We start from the raw sequence: 20244 nt of genomic DNA, 5'->3' as shown, positions 1-20244 counted from the left end.
TTTGAGAAACATGCTTCACACATAGAAACTGTGCGAGTGTTTGCTTGTGTGTGTGTGTGTGTGTGTGTGTGTTTGTGTGTGACTATCCGTGTGTCACAAATTGATAGGTGCTATTAGATTCATGAAGCAGAGTGTTTCCCTGGCAACAGTGACTTACCCTTCTCCTCCGACTTTGGTGATCTTGAGGCGAAAGTCCACAGAGTTGAGATTGGGGGGCTTCCACTTGAGAATGTCATCACACCTCCCGGGCTTGTATCTCTGCAGGGACAACAAATCCACGCCCAAAAAAATTAATAGAAGATGTGTTGGGATAAATAAATATGAAAACTGCTTTCAAGGAACGAGGTTGACACTATGTTTCCACAAGTATTAATTTATTTTTGACAACCCTTAACACTGCGGACTTAATGGCTCAGTAATGTGTGAGCCAAGCAGAGTTTTAAGCAACAGTTTATGAGGTGCAAAGTCTTGTACAAATTAGGCTCCATAATGATTCCCTGTTGGTTTCTCACTGTCTAGAGCAGCAAGACGTGGAAGTGAACTGATCTTTGGTTAAAAATTAGTCTAGAGTATCAAGTGAGTCAGGAAATGCAAACAAGTTTCCAACAAAAACAAAGAGAGCCAATTAAAGAATTTGTTCAAGTACTCCACGTTCGAAATGAAATGATTAAAAGTAGAAAATCGCAACGGTAGGAGCATTAGAATAGACATGTAAATATAATTAGAGGCTGACAAATTATGATGCAATGTGATCGCATTTTTCCCCACACCATTACTACTGTGGTTCACTGTGCAGTAACACATGACACATGCCGAAGAAAATGCTTCCCTCCATCATTTTGATTATTTATGCACGCTTGACATTTAGGAGGACATGAAACAAGTGCACTGGAACATGAGAAATGTAAAGGCATGACGGGTGGAGGCGGGAACAGATGACCAGATTCTGTCACTGTCAGGTTGCCCGGTAACAGAAGTCTACTCCAAGGAAATGTGTGGAAATCAGAAAGGATTCCTCAGGAGGACCTGCGCTGTCACAACACATGACCAAATGAGGAGAGGAGTTTCTGGCTCCACCCACGTATAGCCCTATGGCAGGACTTAAATCGTCATGGGAGAAAAGACACATACAGTACCACGATTTAAAAAAAAAAAACAAAAAAAAAACTACCCTACTCCTCCACAAACACAAGGCCTGGTTGTTGAGTTTGGCAAGCTGCTGTGCTTGCTGAGTAGCACAAAAATCTTGCAGCCTGACACAAACTTCCCCTATGGTTTTCAATCAATTCAGGGTCCAGCCCAGTATTTCTAGTGATTACACTCATTTTGTCTGATTCTGCAGCCCACGCTTTACATCTGATTTTCAATTTTCAAATTTCTGTGCCACTGCTGGATGTAGGGAATGCTTCTTTTTTAAAATATTGGTGCTGCCGAACCCAATTAAACATGTATCTGACACACTGAAATAACAGCTGTAGCTGACATAATCTGAAATCTTATTTTTCATCCAAATCCTGAATATCCTGGTTTACAATCATCTTAAATTACCGATATGAATGAAAGTTTAACTAGGAGAATGCGACTCTTGAAACTGGTGTGAAACCATCACCTTGAGAAAAGACTTGAGATGTTGGAAAACGTTGGGAGTTGTTGGGAATACAGTACCAAAACATTCCACAGGGCTGCTACAGAGTGAAACTTCATACCTAATAAACAATCAATACAGACTAAGACACAAAAACAGACAAGTTTAATTTTGGCCTGACATCATTGCTGATGGAATTAATGTTAATTAGCAAGTAGCAGCAGTTGATGACTTGCCACCAGCTGCACAGTTTCTCAGGTAGCACTACCTGATTGTTTTGTACCCCCTCCCGTGCTAAGAAGAGGAGAGATAACAGATTTGCCACTGTTGGAGCTTATAGAGGATCCAGTCAGTGTGTTTTTTTTCCAGACACAATAATTTTCACTCATTTAGAGAAATGCTGCACCGTATAATTATCATTAAGGACAGCAGCGCTGCAGCACCGGATTGGAATCAATACTGATCCTTACCATCACTTCAGGACATCTCTACCAGGAAATAATGGGTTCTGTATACAGGTGGGACAAAAAGCCTGTCATTATAGCCTCCTCCTGGCTGCGTCACGCTACCTCTCTGATCTCTCTCCAATTTTCTTCAAACATTAACAATGAAGTAATTAAACTGTTCCTTTATTGTTAACTCAGAGTAATTAGGTACATTTGTTTAAATTGTTTAATTATCATTTATAACTTCTAATCATTCAATTGACTGAAAGTTCAATGGATCATTTGCTTTGCTCATCAAATTAAGTTATTCAGAAACATTAACAGCTTACTCACTTCTACTTTCAGACATAGAAAAATGACATGATGCATGCTGTTATGTGTCTTTTCATACATGTGTCTCTGGAGAGTCAGTCAATCCCTGATCAATATTACAACAATGCAAACTATGATGAGGATAGGTCTTCTTCACTTCAAACACTTTGTGCAGCCTTATTGTGCAACATAAAGAGTCTTGTGAGTCTTGTAAGCGATGCAGCCAAAGTTGCAAAGAGGAAAAATTATTATAGTTATTGTATTATAACTATAATAATTTGTCCTCTTTTAGATTAGAAAGAAAAAGTTATCTGAGTGAGCATGGCACACAGAGACTTTCACTTAGAGTGAATTATGAGAGGTAAAACTTTAGAGTTGTGAATTTCACAGAATCAAAAATTCTAATTTGGAGAAACTAAAAACCTCAACTTAAGAAATTAAGTTAAGTTACCGAACTCAAACTTTTTCTGTAGTTCGTTTAATTAAGATTTTGTGAAAAATGTTCTTAACTTTTTCTGTTCTGTAGCATATCTGCTCCCTCACTGTGCCCATAACTTAGTGTAACGTCCTGCGCGGGCTTCATTACGGGATTCCTATACTGATGGTTTTAACTTTAGAAACTGGTTGACTTTGGGCAGGTTGACTTTGTGGACTTAGGCGTAAAGTGAAGGGAACACGTGTGTGGAGTGTCCTTCTGCTTTGTCCGCAGAGAAGCTGTCCATGTGGGAGGCGGCCTTCATTTCCCTTTGAAACCAGTACACTCCACAAAGGCTATTCACTGCAGTTAGCTAGAGAGCAGGAAAAGAGGGCAGACCTCTTTTAAAGAACATCGACTGAGTACATCTTTTCTTCTGAAAACGTGGGTGTAGAAAGGAACATTCTTCAACGCTGTTAGTTATGCTATACTGCACAGGCATCAAAATAACCACTGTTAAAATGACTCCACTTATGTAGCTCTAATGTGAAATGAAATATAAAAAATTGAAATATACACGCATCTAGTGATGAAGTCCTCCTCAACTGTTGATCAGTCATCGGTCACAAATTATCTGAATAAAAGAGAGAGAAACACAGGACTAACGCAGTTTGTTTGCATGTTTTGTGTGTTTTTGCTGTGCTAAACCAACAATACATGTATGACTCAACTAGATAATCAACAGTCAGGCCCTGAAAATTCAATACCCTCAGGATCTGTTGGGGCTTGTTTATAACTCTGCATGCTAAAATGCGTATGCTACATTTTCAACCAAAGTGGAATTTGCCTTAAATAAATCCAAGCCAGCAAAACCATAGCAACAACCCAATGAAAAGCCAATCAGACGGCAGATTAAATAAATAGGCGACCTTCAAATTCTCTCCAAAATGTAAAAAGTGCTGCCAGTTGTACTCATGCTTTCATTACTATTGTTAGTCTTGTCAACAAGTGACTGCACATACAAAACAAGAGCTTCATTATTGAAGTGCAAAACAGACCTCCAAACCCGACCTTGCATTCAGGAACACCTCTCTCATCTATCAAATTCATTTTCATGTAATGATGTTCCATTGCATATAAATTGCCTGCTATTTCAGGTTAGAAATTCAGAGGCTGCTACTGTCAGATCGAGAGGAGGAAAAACTGAGAGCGACGCACACCATGAAAGCAAAAGTGTGGCTCTATAGGTTCTTGAAAAAAAAAATAGAGAGAGTAAATGCAAAAGCAAATGACTGTAAATATGCAGTACATTTTTTATTGGGAATGAATAACTAGATTTTGCCAGCTCTAATAAAAATCATAAGCACTAAGACCCAATAGAAGCTGACACTAATACTGTTATTTCAAATTTTATACCTTAGGACTTTTTACTTGTTAATTCAAAAGGATTATTCTTCCTTTCTTATAAATACACTTGTATGCAAACAAACTATACTGCATTTTAAGCTATTATAGTAGATTAACTAATTAAACACAATAAAATAAGGAAAACTTTAAAATTCAAACCTACAATATCTGTTCTTTTACAGAGGCTGGGTGATGTACTGCTGTGGATGGAGTCGGCAGTAATAAAGCCAGTATCAGTTGAAGTGTACGCTTTACTTTGAATATTTTCACCGCTTTATCATGTCGTCAAACAGACCTTTACTTTGGAACTAGATTACTGAACTAATGTATTTGTACACACAAGTGCTCGTCTGTTTCTCCATACTGTGAGTGCATCGATCAGATTATACTACATTTAATACACTAGCTATGTACAAGTACCTCACACGACCCCACGTCAAATAAACAGTTGCTTAGATACACATCCAGCAGTTACGGAGCAACATTATCACTCAACTGGAGACTTGTTTCTGTGAATAAGTTTAATATTCATTCTCCTTTAGCTGAAGTTTTGGTCTGTACTAATCCCTGAGGGAAATATCAGGCTCTTTAGCTGCTAAATGCTCCACTATGTTCAAATATACAGTTTCATGCAAAAGTTTGAGCAAATGACATATTTTGTGGCTTTTTTGAGGAGGAAAGAATTAAATAGAACCCCTGCAGCAAACATACATAGAAAAGGAGCCTCTCCTCAAAAGGCCACTCCTCACCCACTCTCCCACTCTTCTTCACAGATCACTTAAAGTTCTGAGATATTTTAGGCTGGCCTGCACACACAGCATGTTTAAGATCTACACTCAGATTTTCAAAGATGTTCAAGTCAGAGGCGCTCACAGGCCGTAACAAAAGCTTCAGCTCATGTTTCTTGAAGTAGTTCATGGTGGATTTGGAGGTCCGCTGTGGATCACTGTCCTGTGGTAGGAGCCAGCCTCTTTTCAGTTTCACTTTCTTGACTGCAGGACATCTGCATCCAGAGATTGCTGATATTTACTGAAATCAATTCTTGCCTGTATCTGTAATATTTCCTGCGCCACTGGCTGCCACACAACCCCAAAGCAGAGCATGTCCATGCCAATGCTTAACAGATGGAAATGTTTCTTCTGTAGAGAGTTGTTGAAGTGAAAACTGCTCAGTGGAAAACATACTGTTTGTGTTTTTGTAATTTGGGCAGACAGATCCTTCAACAATTATAAAAAACATATTCCAGATTATGTTACACGTTTAAAAAAATAAAACAACTGTTGCATGATGGAGTTATAGTTAACCAAGTGGTTATGCAACAACTGACTGTAAAGTGCCTCACTCGAATTTATTGGTTGAAATACCAATGGATATACGGCTGGTGGCTTAAAGACGCTCCTTAATTTGGGTTTCTTACCCAACCTGCCCATCCACTTCATAAAAAACTACATAGAACATATTTGTAATGTTTTATGTGAGCAAATAAATAAATCAAATCACATCTTATTTAATAGTTTTATCATACAGCACCATTATCACCATACAACATTTTTTTTCACCTTTCAAAAATGGAAGGCAGTAATGTTTACTCAGGGTACATTTTAACTGATTTACTTTGTGCTTCTTAGTACATTTACACAAGTTATTACTTCTGACGAAGGTCTAGAGAGACCAAAACGCTATGGTGACCAAAAAATTGTGGTGCTGAGCAACAGCAGTGTCCTGGATTTTCGCTTTTCAAGACGATATTCTCCAACGCACCTGCATCAGATATCTAGATTTGTGAATGTCCTCATTGAAAAAACCTCCACTTGAGCAAAATTTCTCTTAAGTAGGATTGCCTATATTTGAGTACAATTTCCTAGTACTCTCCATTTCTGCTGATGAATGGTCTCCATCCTGTTCTCCACTGACTTTTTTAAAAACATTTTCTCAGCCATGTATTTTATTTATTTTTGTATTACAGTATTTTCAGGTGCAGGCAGCACTGGCACTTCAGCTGTGTGAGTGTGCCTCAGCTGGCTTAGCAGTCTTCCATTCTTGTTTACTAAACTAAACGCTTTTTTTTGGGGGGGGGGGGGGGGGGGCACACATGAGAATCTGGGGAAAGAACAGCAAACACACAATGTGACACGTTATTGAACGACTGTAGGTCAGAGATTTGTTGCCCTTTTAAAGTCCAGAAATAGCCAGGTTGTATTTGATCTGATGTAATCCATATTTCCACAGGAAGAAATGGGTCCCTGTCATTTTCACTGTGCCTCAAAGTATGGGAAGAAAGGAAAATGCAGAAAACACAGAACCAGAATACTAATACGAGGAGCTCTTTGTACACCAGAGTAAATGCTCCAATAGAATAAAAGGTCAGTTGGTTATTTTAACACATAATCTTGAAGGATTATTATTGATTAAACAATCCTTTTTTGGGGCTTTAAATACATTATTTGCTTGCTCACCCTCAACCTCACTTCTTTCTTCCATAGAAAAGCAATTCAAATGGAATGCACATCAAGTTCAAGAAGAATAAGTCCACAATCATGCCAGTAACTCTGTGAGGCTAAAAATCAAACAGAGAATCAAATGGATGACTGTATCTATAATGGATGCAGTCTCTATTATGTTTAATCTTTTCTCCTCATTTTCAAAACCTGTGCAAAAATGTACAGCACTGCATCTAAAAACTGCTGCAGAGTGTCTAAGATCAGATTGCATTTACATGGTTATAAATATTGTACCTCCCTCTCACTACTGTGTGAAAACAAATCTTTTACACACAAACATAAGAGCAGTTTAAGCGTTGAGCTGATTATTTTGCAATGATACCAGATAAACATTATACTGCGGCACGATTATTCATAAATCCTTGTTGGTCTGCATAATATAAAATGGCCGATTGTCTTCAACTATACACGTGTCGTTGTAATCACACACAAAGAAGACCACAAATTATATCAGAAGCTGTCCATAATAAACAAAAGACTAATGAATGCAGAAGGTGTAATTCTCCTGAGGAAAAAGAAGTTTCCTTGAGGGTGTGCTCCAAGATAAGTCCTTTGATTACAGTGTTTTGTTTTGGGGTTTTTTTGTTTTTTTTTCCAAAATCTCATTTCAATAACAGCTTTTTGCTCCGAGGCAGACTTATTGTTTAAGTGTGCTGCGGATTACAGACAAAAGGCTGGACAAGTCCAATAAATCTGTTCCCTGGAGAAAAGCTCCCTGTGTTACAGCTCAGACACACTGGCCCATTTCTCTAAGAGTCACATTGACACTGTGTGTGTTTGTGTACGTGTGTTTTCTGAAGGGTTTTGGGATAAATGTGCTAAATGGTGCAGTGGCATAAAAGAATTAAGAGGGTTGAAGAATTCAGGGACAAGGGGAAAATTAAAAAGGAAATACTGAGATGTGCCGATACAATGCGAGAATAACAAACCCCACATAAAATGATTACACTGATTCATGAACCACATAAAATGCACAATAACCAGTGATGTGACCTAAAGTCACATATCTGTCTCTGATAATCTTTCACAATATGATTCAAGCGCTTGAACTTCACTGGGCCCAAACGGATATCAAAAACACCGTCTGTACTGACTTGGCTTTTTGAGTGGAAGTGAAAGAAATTATTTGAGATTGTGCAGAGAGAACAGAAATTCTTCTTTGTACTCTTTGTACAGAGATCACCATCTGGAGTGCTCTCCGATTAGCAATTCTGCCATCTGTGGCAATGGTTCTGTTATAAATTCAAAATCTTTCCAATGTTCCCTTCACAGAGGAAACATATTCCAAGGACACCATGTGTTGGGCGAGATAACACACGCAGTGACTCTGGGCTGCTGCAGTAGAAACCTTTGTGCCTATATTAACGGACCTTCACAGCAGCAAGACCCTGCTGAGATTAACCTCGGGAGCACCCTAATCCCATTCACACAAGAAGAGATTAACATTGCACTGGTTGGTGCAGAGGTCAACAAAATCAATGACTTTAGAAACCAATATCAATGTGAGACAGTGTCACTGACCCCCTACACTCTTTAATGTATCCAAGTAGTATTGTGATTACAGAATTTAAATTCGTCCTAATGCTGCGTTTGCTGTAAACTGCTGTGAATAGACCTTTGATATACGAGTAATGAGTTTGTAAAATGAATTTGAGTTTGAGGTTGAAACTGACCAAAGATCAGTCTTGTAAGGAGGTGAAAGCCTTTGCCTTCCTTTAATGGTTAGAGAAAATTTCACAGCAATAATGCCATTTTCTGTCTTTGACAGTGGTTCCACTATCTAAACTTGAAGTATCTGTAAATATGAATTTCAGATTAGACAACAGTGCTGTCTTTGTTGCAGAGTGTGTGGCTCCATCTTTATTTTTTACTTTTATCTCATCATCTGACAGTCCTTATTCAAAGAGATGTTTGCTTCACAAATAATGGCTTATTTACATTGGTTGGCATATAAGGGCCACAATCAATAATCCAATGACAACAGGCTAAAGGTCAACAAACTAAATACATTTTAAAAAGTGAATTAATTCAGTAAACTAACCAGTGACTTATTTCTTTATATTCAAGGTGACCAGAAGAACTTAAAAACGTGGACTGTGTGCAGACACACTGACTAGGGGTGGCTCATTATGGGTGACTGGCTTTGGGTGTGTGCTGCAGATAAAGCAGATGAGGGGGGCTGCAAATACACTGGGGAAAAAAAAAAATCAAACATTTTTATTCTTTTCCTCAACCATTTTATTAAATTTTGTCTCAAATAATAAGAAAGCTCAACTGAAAAAAATCCCTGATTACAGCAATGTCCCGTCCACATATCCGACTCAATCAGTACTTCTTCCTTGTAAATATTTAAAAACCTATTTATTTTTAGTGCTGTTTACTATTGTGCTGTATAAATTTTATTGGGTGTTGGCCAAAATAAAAATCTCCTCCTACATTAGGTTAGCTTTCCTATCACTGCCTGTGAAAAGCTTAAGACTTTTCTGCTATACATGGTCAGTTTTCCATCATGGCAGCATGTGGACAGAATCTAGATACTGCAACATGGGAAAGGTGCAAACACAGTGCAAACAAAGTATGCAAGGCTCTCATTGTGATGATACCCAGGCCACTGTCACACTGTTGTTCTCATTAGCAGAATGTGGTTAGATGCATGTGAATGAATGAAGTAATTACTGTTGCTCTTTTACAAAAATCCCCTTTTTTCTTGTCGTTTTGTTTCTGTTGAGAGTCTCTCTCTCCATCTATGGCAGATTCACAAAACCAAACTCTCATAAACAAGATGTTTAATTGTTTCGAATGTTTAGAATCTGTGAGAGAAGAAAAACCAGACAGTGTTGCATAATATTTTGCTTGGTAATTTCATATCAGATGGGTGACTATTTGCGCCATCATTCAGTCACATTAGACTTGCCAGCTTTTCCAACCCGGCCCATTTGTCTGAGCAGACAGGAACCAGCTGTGAACCTTTAGGAGTTCAGAGAAATTTCCTTCTGTCACATTTATGAAAAACTGGTTAAAAAAAAAAAACACATCTTCATGAACGGTGATTTGATAACAAATCAAACCGAGCACAGACAGCTTAAATGGGACACGCTGAAATGTGTGTATGTAGTGGTAATTTCCGAAATGAACTGTATATTGGACACAGCCTTGCAGTGCTATGAGAGGACTTTAATCTGGAAGTCGAGAATTACATAAAGGGAGGAAAAAGGCACCTGATAACATAATGGCCCTGTCTGAGTGGGTGACCTGTCCATGCAATCTGTTCTCTTATTGACAGGACATTTCCACATTCTCCCGGCTGATTCGGTTCTTCTATACTTGTTGAACAACAATAGTTTGAAAAGTGTAAAAAGCAACTGCCAAAACAAATCAAGCCCTGGCTGACAGAACGGTCCTAATCCATGACAGGGATGTGGATGTTGTTGCAATTTCCTCAGATAGCTCAATAAGTGCCACATATACCCTAACATCAAGAGGGCCAATGCTTTCAACACCTTTCTCCTGCCTGGTTTTTCATGATCCATAAAATTCACTGAGGCTACACGGGACAATATGACTCTAAATCAATGACAGACTGCATCAAAAGCAGCAAGCGCACTGCTCTAAATCCAAAAACTATTTCTGGTTTGGATTGTAGATCATTTGGAAATTCAATGAAGTCTCCTAAAATATTCTCAAAGGCATCTCTTGCATAACATAAAAAGAAACCAATGATCACACACTCTTTTTATATAAATTCTCTTGCCCCAAACACACAGCGAAGGATCATTTTCCTGCAGTTTTATAAATTAGAAACCAAATGTGGAAATAAGGAAATTAATCTAATTAGCATCGCTCCTTCTAAGGGAGAGAAATGCAGCAAACCAAACACCAAACACCAACAAATGAAAAACAGACGGGAAAGATTATAATTGCACAAGAAACAAGTCGAGAGTCGAAAGCACCTGCAATAATAAGACATTTATGCTTACATTTACGTATTGATCAAAGCAGTGACACATCAATTAACCAGCCTCGGAGCGGTGTCTGCTTGGAGATGCAGATCATCTCTGCTTGTGTCGCGGTGGAGATTAAGTGCAGCTGTGTAAACCTGCCGCCGCCAAATTTCATGGCCAGCTCTCCTGAGAGCTGTTGCTACCTGATGGCTGTATGATAATTACTTCACAAATCATAGAGTGGAGCTGATAATGCTCGACAAGAGGGAGAAACACAACAACCATGTTATCTGGTTGAATCAGGGGCCAACTTTGAAACCAGTTTTCTAAGAATTATCTCACATTAATGTGACACTTGGTAAATTTCCATCGATCCATTAAATGTGGAGTGCAGATCGGCTTTTCAAATATGCAGGCTCTTGGCCAGGTAGAGTAAGAACCACCCAGGTAAATCAAATCACTCAGTTTCAACTTAGGTGAAGACAAAAGACTTTCACACAGTGACTGTACAGCTTTGATAGTTTTTCCTCACACTGTCCACCTGGTTGGACACAGTGGTCTGAGACATGAATTTTCCTTTGTTTGCATCAATGTGGCTCAGGGACCCACTGCAAGGTATCACATGTGGCTATGCATGCAGACTGTGCGATCAACTTTTGGCTGTGTGCCCAACAATGCACATACAAAGTCAGTTCTCCTTGTGTGTCTTCCGGATATATTGGCAGCACCATCACGTCTGACCCCTTAAACCAGACGGGGGAATATATAGCCTCAAGGGGACATCCACAGCCACTCAAGCAATCTCCTCTCCACTCGTCCCTGAGACCTCATACAAACTGACAAATACCTCCTGTGGTACCAGGTAATTTTCCACATATCTAAAACATATACACTCTTGCTCTATTCCTGAGGCATCTTGAGAGCCATCTGCTATGACTGGTGGAGGCTGGATGGATAGTGCAATACTTCTGACAATACAATTTCCTAACAATTGCAAAATCTCATTTTTCACAGGAGGAGAGGAATAGTCATGACAACAGGATAGACATCCAGAGAGACGGGCATCATCTCCTATTTTGCTGAAATAGATTCCCTCACATCTCATGGCCTCACAATGCTTTACCCTGCCTAACAAGGTATTGGATTGAACCAACAATGTTTTGCAGGCACCTAGCATCGACTTTGTCCGGGCACTTGAGAGTTGAAAATCTATTGGGGTTGCTTCTTGAGCACTAACTGTGACTGCATGATGGTGGTATTTGCTATTCTGGTGGCGTTCAAAGCCTACAACAGCCTTCAGTTATTGTATCCTTATGAGGAGAATGAAATGTACTTTCCTCCATAGTGAATGTTTTCACTCAGTGAAAAAGAGACTTCCCTTTATGGTGGAGCTATAGTGAAGCCACAGATGGTGCTTGTATCAGCTGTCCTTAAAAGGTTGAACCCTATTTGACAGCTTTTCAACTGCAATGTGTTTGGGATGAGGTTGGTTTGAATTAACTTCACTGTCCAGAATATCTCTGGCAGAATATCACTGTCCAGTTCTACAATGTTCTTCATTGTCATCTCTTTCACTGCTACTCAGCTGGATCCATTTCTTTAGAAATACACAGTATGTCAACTACTGCGAGTGACAAGACATCTACGCACTGAGTCACCACTTACATTTCATTTATACATAACATAGTATTCAAACCAACCATATTGAAACCAAGTATGATTGAGTGCTAAATAGACCTCCTAGTATACCAGTGCAACTTCAATATAATATTGAATATAATATTTACTCTAAAGGCCTTACTCCCTACTCCTCTGTTTGAAGTACTGCCTGGCAGACCTGTCACCTGATGAGACAACATGCTGATGCATGTCGTACGAACAGCGAGGCGACGTGCCTACTGAAAGCTCTCATTTCAAACAAACAGTGATGAACCACTGTTATGCAGCACACCAACATTTGTCATAGCGTCGAATCTCTCTTCTAACACATCACCCATCACCAGGTCATTAGTCAACCTCACCTGTTGTGACACAGTTGGTTTGATTCTCAGATGTCATAATAACACATTGATGCATGCCGTGCGAACACCAAGGAAAAGCATTCACGGCTTAGTTGAGTGTTATTACCACCATTTCATGCAAACAGATGCGTAGTTGTTCTTATACTATTTTTTTTCCTATCTTATAATATTTACCAGCCCACTTCACGGTGTGGTATCAGTACTTTTATTAAAGGATCTGAATACTTCTCCCACTTTTGACTGAACATCAGATTTTTATTTGTCATTTACCAAGCCCCAGTATGAGTTTGGATTTCAGTAACTACACTGTTTGTGACCTTTGGATAGAGCAAGCTACAATCCCTATGTTTTTACTGCTGCAACACAAATGTAAGTCAACATAATCAATATCAATTCAGTAAATTCCATACAGCCATGCTAACAGGAACGTAGCCTCCATATGGTTTTCCTTCCACAGAAACCTTCACATTTTGAATTAAAGATGCTCATTTTCTCCCAGGAACTTGAATACATTCAGTATAAAGGTTTTTAGCAGTCTTTGTAAACATTAAAAGAGCAATGACCAGTAACTTATCACCACAAATACACAGGGCAGAAAATCTCTGCATCAACATCTGTGAATTAAAACTCATTTTGTGCTTAAAGACACACTCCAACCAGAAAAGTCAAATCACACAACTGATGTCAGCCGTGGATTGGACTGCAGCCAGAGCAGCAATATACTTGAACTACACCATGGCTGAGCTGTGAGGCAGCAGATGAGTACCCTCATGATTATTCTCCTTTGCCTATAGAGATGTTCAACAATTCCAGGGCCAAAGCCAAAGAGAAGCAGGTGTGCAAATATGCTGGATTCAATCCAGCCAAAAAAATGTTTTGCTGCTCTTTCTGCTATCGTGAAATGCCCCCCCCCCGCTTGAAGGTGTGCTAATAACTAAAGTTTGGTGTAAAAAGAATTTTTTACACCAGAAAGAAAAACTTTAAATAACATCCCCGGCACAGAACTTACATTAATTTACACTGCAGTAAGGTTCGACTTGGCATGTTTATATTTTAGAAATCAAGACTGTAATTGGGTGCTGCTGAATGCATTTTTTAAAAATACACTCTTCTCTTATTGTTTGTGTATTCTGTTGTTTTAGTTCTGCACTTTTATCTCTGATATATATATATATATATATATATATATATATATATATATATATATATATATATATATATATATATATATATATATATATATATATATATATATATATATATAAGTAAATATATAAAAAATCTCTGATTTTTTGCCAAAAAAAAAAAACTTCATCATTACTGTTATCATTACTGCTTTGGAAGTGTTTGCTGATTTAATTAACAACAGGACCTCCTAATGGTCTTAACTGTTATATGTAGTACATTAATCTTTAAGAGAGACGAGTGAACATATTTCCCTGAGATTTTAAAGAAACAAAGCAAGTAAACAAGTTCAATGAGACAGATGCTTCCAAAAATAGTGTAAACTATAGAGATTAGATGCTGACTGTGGTACAGCTGCTTCACATAAGCAGTTGAAACTAGAAGTCTAACATTTCAAAGCTTAGATCAATATGCACAAATCCTTTTAGGGATAATGTGATACTTTTCTTAAGCAGCTTTATCCCATATCTCAAATACCTTTAATATAACTTGGGCTCATATCTACTGCAGATACCAACCTGTCCTGCATTAATGTGCAATAGGAGATTTCATACACTGCAAAGTGGAATACGGGTCTTTGGGTCCATCACAGGAGAAGAAAAGAGGAGTAGTAGCGCTGTCACAGATAAAAATGATTTTCTGCTCTTCTAACCAAGTAAATTGGTATTTCAACCAAGGCTGTTTTTGTCGTAACACAAACTGCCATGTGTCAGGTTTTCTGTGCAGCATCTTACAGTGAAGTCCGTGTTCATGTGGATTCATGTAGGAGGGTGGTTTCCTTTAAAATAACAGAGGGAAGGACTGATAGATACAGAGTGACAAACGGCAGGTGGTAGTGACAAGCTGTCCAGTTCTTATGTCGGAGTTTGGTGGAGCAAAAGGCAGTGCCTGACAATCAACTTCTGGCAACAGGGATACAGCTTTGAAAAAAATGACAGAGATGGATGCTTACCCCGCATGGCTGGAAGATAAGCCCGTCGACTTCATGGCTGACCTGGGACGTGAAGCTGCCTTCCAGCAGCTGGAAAAAAAAGAAGAAAAAAAAAGGAGTTTTAGCAAAATTGATGAATGACAAGATGGGTATCTGAAAGCTTTAGCTGGGAACATGTGAAATGATATTGATTTATAAAGTTAGTTACAGCTATAGAGTCTGCCAACAATACCTTACCCCTTAAAAGTAAGGCAAGTATTGAATTTCAACGTCACCGCTAACACCTGACAAATCCTGCAGAGTTAGATACACAAGTCTGATACCTTGTTTTTATCCATCTAGCCCTGAAACTCAGCACTAATCTCTTTGATTGATAATGCATGACTGAGAGATCAATATCTGTAACTTGACAGAGGAGGTTGAGGACAGGAATAGAAACAAATCATTAAGTTCCTGATGACTAGAAAGAGTGGATTTCATCTCTTCCATTAACACCAACCATCAAGCACCACAGCTGCTGCAGAAAAAAGAGGAACCTACCTAGCACCATATTATATGAGGGATTCCTAGGGGAGGAGGCAGAGCTTAAATAAATAAATATATATATATATATATATATATATATATATATATATATATATATATATATATATATATATATATATATATATATATATATATATATATATATATATATATATATATAATATATAAATACAATAAAAATAGGTTTTCTACATCATGAAGCACATCAGCTATGGCAACAACAGTAAAGATATTAAAGGCACTAAAATAAGACTGGATATAATAACTGCATATGGAAACAGATGAAGAGATCCGTCTATTCCCTCCTTCTCTTCACCCTGTCTATGATAGGTTTTACCTTCTTATAAGAGACAATGAAGGGTCTTCATTCAGTAGGAGACTTGTGTGTGATAAGAATATTTGCCACTTTTCAGCAACTGTCTTCAAAACCTACCTAATTTTGTCACCTCAGAGCTGGATAAATTAGACGTCAATTTGAAGTCAATTTTTAATTCCAAAAAGTTCCAAACTTCTAGGTTTAAACTCACCCTCAAAGGAGGCCATTAAGTACAGTCCCAGACAAAATTATTGGCACCCATGAATTTCAATTACATCATTCAGAATATCTTGAGAATTAAATGCAAATGAACCAATTTTATACAACCAGAATATTTTAATAAAATGTCCAAGATTACTGAACAAAAGAAAAAAACCAAAAACAGGAAAACTGTTGTACAATAGTGAGCGGACTTATAACAGCAGAGATAATTCTGCTGTAACATCATTAGTTAGGTAAGCTACTCCTCTAAAGCAATCAGGTTCACTCACCACACCCCCCAGTCCTTTTCTGGAAGAACCAACTCTTAAAGAAGAGCTTTTCAAAGTCCTCAGACAAAACTGAGACAGCTGCACTGCTACCAACACCTCCCCAGGCCATCCCCAATTATTATTCTTTGTCTTTCTCCAAACTGGGGCATAATCATGCTCTAAGTTTTAGAACTAGGAGGACTTGTAATGTTCCCATTGAGTAAGTTAGTCCAGTTAGCTGTGAATGAAAAAAGCCGAATTACCTTTTAGCCATTCCAGTTTGCAGTAACTATAACTGGATTACTTTGATACTGAAGACAACCTTAAAACCTGATCATTCTCAGGGAAGTTCAGCAGTTACACAGATTGTTTTTTTTTTTCCTTTGCTTTCTAAGTATATTTACAGATGCTTATTCTCTAATGACAGTGGAACTGCTGGAAGTTTAAGTCCCATTGAATCTGATAATACATATATAATGTCTGCGTGTTCAAATTGAACTGAGTTATGATTCTGGGAAGGAGTGAAAATGTTGAGACACCTTCAGCTCACATTGAACTCTCTTGTGGCTCATAATTTTAAAACCTCTATCTTAGAGGATCAGCATAGCGAAGCAGCTGGATAAGTACGTGGGCTGGATTTTGTAAGATTTTTTCCTTTGATTAGTTTTTTTTAGTTGTGTTGTTGTTTTGTGTTTTAATTACTTGTCATGTTGCACATTCTTCACTATGGTCACCATGTGTTCCTATAGGTTCATTATGTTCTATGTTCTCTTGTTCTAGCATTTTTCTGAAGGAAAAAGGAAGCAAACAGCTCTACTGACTGTGAGCATTAACAGACCTTCAATAAAATATATATATGAGAAAACACGGCTGAATATTAGAAACAAGGATGGGTTTAAAACGGAGAAGCTAAATTGTACAGTGTCAAGAACTCTATGCAGTCAAGTATGAATATGAAGTGTATTCAGAAAGAAGAGAGACAATGAGAGGATGTCAGCCAAGGTTAGCTGAGTGCTCCATCTGCAGTGATATTTCAAAACCAAGGGGCTGGACTGCAAGACCTTCAAATCAATGTTTTGAAAGTGTGAACATGAGATATGACACGAAACTGCAACTGCATGGTAATTCAAGCATATCACTTTTACCAAAATAAAACTGGGTGAAGTTTAATGTGATGTTGCGCTCTCTGTGATGGATTACCAAACTGGAGCGAGTTTATTTGCATACTGCACTAGCATGAAGAGAAAACCTGCTCCTGCTGCTCGGAAAGTAGGAAATCAATCTAAGAAACGTATCATGTGTCTTGGAAAATGTTCGGCTGTAATGTAAAACCAAATCTAATATATGATCGCACATAACTACACAGAGCAGAATCTGATGTAAGCCCTGATGTAAGGGTGGACAGTTACAGAGATTACAGATGATGTTGTGCAAGTTTCACACTTCACAACAGCTAGCTGAAAGTCCATTTCAAAGATTAGAATGAGCTAGTTCACATTAATAGTTCACAACTTTGAATTTGAAGTTAACCATCCTAGAAATGAATTAGTTTACTTCATTTCTTCCATTTTTGAAAATGATTTTTCAGTGGAACCTCCTCCTACCCATCCATCCTCAGCCCCCAGTTATTGCCACTTCACAAACTAATGATTTACCATATACTATCACAGACAGAGATTAAGTTTAAAAGTCAAGAAAAACCAACGTGAGTATATGGTTTATACTGTGAGTTTGACCCTTGGCTGTAAGCTCATGGTCTTATATTTACAGTCTCTACTCATTTGGCAGACGCTCTTATCCAAAGCGACCTACAAGTCAGGGACATCACTAAAGCTTCAGTGCAGTAGGAGACCTTGGCTTAAGTACTAAGTGCAACATCAATTCAATAAGTGCAGTGAGATCAGTTAAAGAAATGCACAGAAAGTGTGTAGTAAAAGCTAGTTAGGCATGTTAGGCTGTAAAAGGTGTTAGGAGAGGAGGTGCTCTCAGAGGAGCTGAGTTCCAAGAGATTTTTGAAGATAGAGAGGGTAGCCCTGGCTCTGATAGCATTTGGTAGCTTGTTCAACCATTGGGGAACCACAGACGAGAACAGTCTGGGCTGAGATTGCCTTGTGTGCAGGGATGGCAATGCCTGAGAGCATTCCTTGGAGGAACATAGTGGCCAAGAAGGAGCATAAGTCTGTGTGATTGAGTTCCAGTACATGGGTGCAGACCCAGAAGTCATTCAAAAGGCAAGAATTAGTCACTTGAATTTGATTTGGCGGTAGGTCGATGAGAGGCTGTCTTACCCTTTCTTAACGATTTCTTATGATCACCACTTACTAACAGATACTTCACGTTCATTAGTTTAAACATTTACATTCAGTTCACTGTTCACCAAAAAATGAGTGCATTCAATTAAAGGCATTTAGCACATTCATGCACAACACTGATAAGAGAAGCACTGTTGATAATCAACTGCAAAATAAGGACTAGGGCTCCAAAGCAAAAAAAATGTTCAAAAATATAGATTTTATCCATTTGTCGCTGCAATAACCTATATTTGACTATGTAATGGGAATGTGAAAGCCACATATATTATCACCCAGCTCTGCAGTTCCTCTCAGATCTGAAGCGTTTTAGCCTTTGACCTCATTGTTTTGGTTTTGTGGCTCGCAACTTTGTCTCAATGTTGTGTTTACCGATTGTTAGGCTGACCTCAAGCAGCAGACAAACGCAACTAGTGTAAGAATCTGTAGAAATATCTTTAAGAGGAACAGGTCAAAACTGTGACAGATAAATCCAAAAGTAGTATGTTTTTTGTCATACTCTAAGGTGATTTGCAAAAAAATGAGGATGAGTCACTGGCAGCCACAGGAGCTTCATCATTATTCTGTGTGGTTTTGTCAGGAGGTATTTTTTTGAAATCCTTCATGTGAAAACTTGACAGCCCATCTTTGCTATTCTTTATGTTCACGCAGCGTGTAAATATATTTAGGAAGGCAGGAAATGGTCAATAAAATAGAAAGCAAATGCATTAGTGCAGTACAGTGGATATCATGTGTCATATAGTACCCATCAAGATGAACTAAAGCAGAAAGCAATGCATTTTAGCCATGAAGGAAGGTACTGAAAGGCAGAGCAGCAGTACTGTACTCGGAGTGGGCTTTCTTCACTATAACATATTATATCTGGTCTCCTGTCTGAATGACAGAAACAATAAAATGAAATGATAAAATTTCAATTAACAGTGCCTGCATCTCTGCACTCATTGTCCAGCTGTGTCATTTCAATCAGCAGGCATGGTCACTGTAAGTGCCTGTTGACTAGGAGATAGCAAAGTGTGCTGCAGATATGAAGACCGTCAACAATCGTCAGAGCCACGACACATTCACTATGCAGGAGATGACAGATTGTCATTATCTGTCCCACTGCTGCCTGGAAACAAATCAAATTATAACCTCAATTATACATACAAGAAAGCGTTTAATATAACATAACTACATTTGTAGTTAGTGCTGGCAAAGGATGTCAGAGACAGCAGCAGAGTCCCTCCTGTGAAAGGTGCCTCTGACCCCGTATTTTGTCCAGAATTATACCAAATTGGTCTGTTTCAGCTCCTCTTGGCAATAATCATCTATGACACATTAAGTCTTTTGCAAAAATTCTCTTTGAAGTTAGGATAATACATCAGATAATATTTGCTGCAAAGTAGGCCATTTATTCTTATTGGGAAATGAATGAAGATACAATAGAAACTGATTTAAACACACAATTGTCTTAATATCATGTCCGCCTAGCCTTTTTTCAACTAGCTATGACTCAGTACAATTTGCTCTATTTCATTCAGCCTTTCTTTCATCCGTCTGTCTGGAAAAATAGAACTAACATCCACGACAGCAGTTATCATTAAAAGTTGAAACCTTCATAATTTGGAGTTCTCTTGTAAACAAACAAAAATTAGGTTGAATCCGCAACAACCCCTCGACTCAGCTGTGAAAACATCTCTCCTGGTGGCCTGGGGCTTATGGGAAATGACGTTCATTAAATGAAATAATGAATAAACTATATTGTATTGTTAAAAAATATATCTAGACACACAGGTCGATTCACACAACATAATGTGAAGAAAAGCTAGACTGTAAAGACATGTAGAACTGTGAATGATGTTTGTAATTTCTCGACAGAA

At 38.3% G+C, this 20244-nt stretch overlaps 1 protein-coding gene across 1 annotated transcript in view; it reads right to left on the bottom strand.

The window, feature by feature from the left end:
• The window catches only part of rngtt (RNA guanylyltransferase and 5'-phosphatase), a 92131-nt gene that overhangs the window by 19245 nt on the left and 52642 nt on the right, over window positions 1-20244 (bottom strand). Inside the window, exons 12-13 of the mRNA XM_071468136.1 lie at window positions 14766-14834; window positions 158-258 (exon numbers count right to left, since the gene is read on the bottom strand). Of these exons, the coding sequence (XP_071324237.1) occupies window positions 158-258; window positions 14766-14834 (170 nt within the window). The remainder of the gene's footprint in view (window positions 1-157; window positions 259-14765; window positions 14835-20244) is intronic.

This window comes from Trachinotus anak, unplaced genomic scaffold (genome assembly GCF_046630095.1).
Source record: "Trachinotus anak isolate AG129_WGS33_773 ecotype Australia unplaced genomic scaffold, CSIRO_AGI_Tana_v1 ptg000031l, whole genome shotgun sequence".
Taxonomy (NCBI): Eukaryota; Metazoa; Chordata; class Actinopteri; order Carangiformes; family Carangidae; genus Trachinotus; species Trachinotus anak.
Note: the sequence above shows the minus strand (reverse complement) of the source record. Positions and strands in the feature narration are given on the sequence as shown.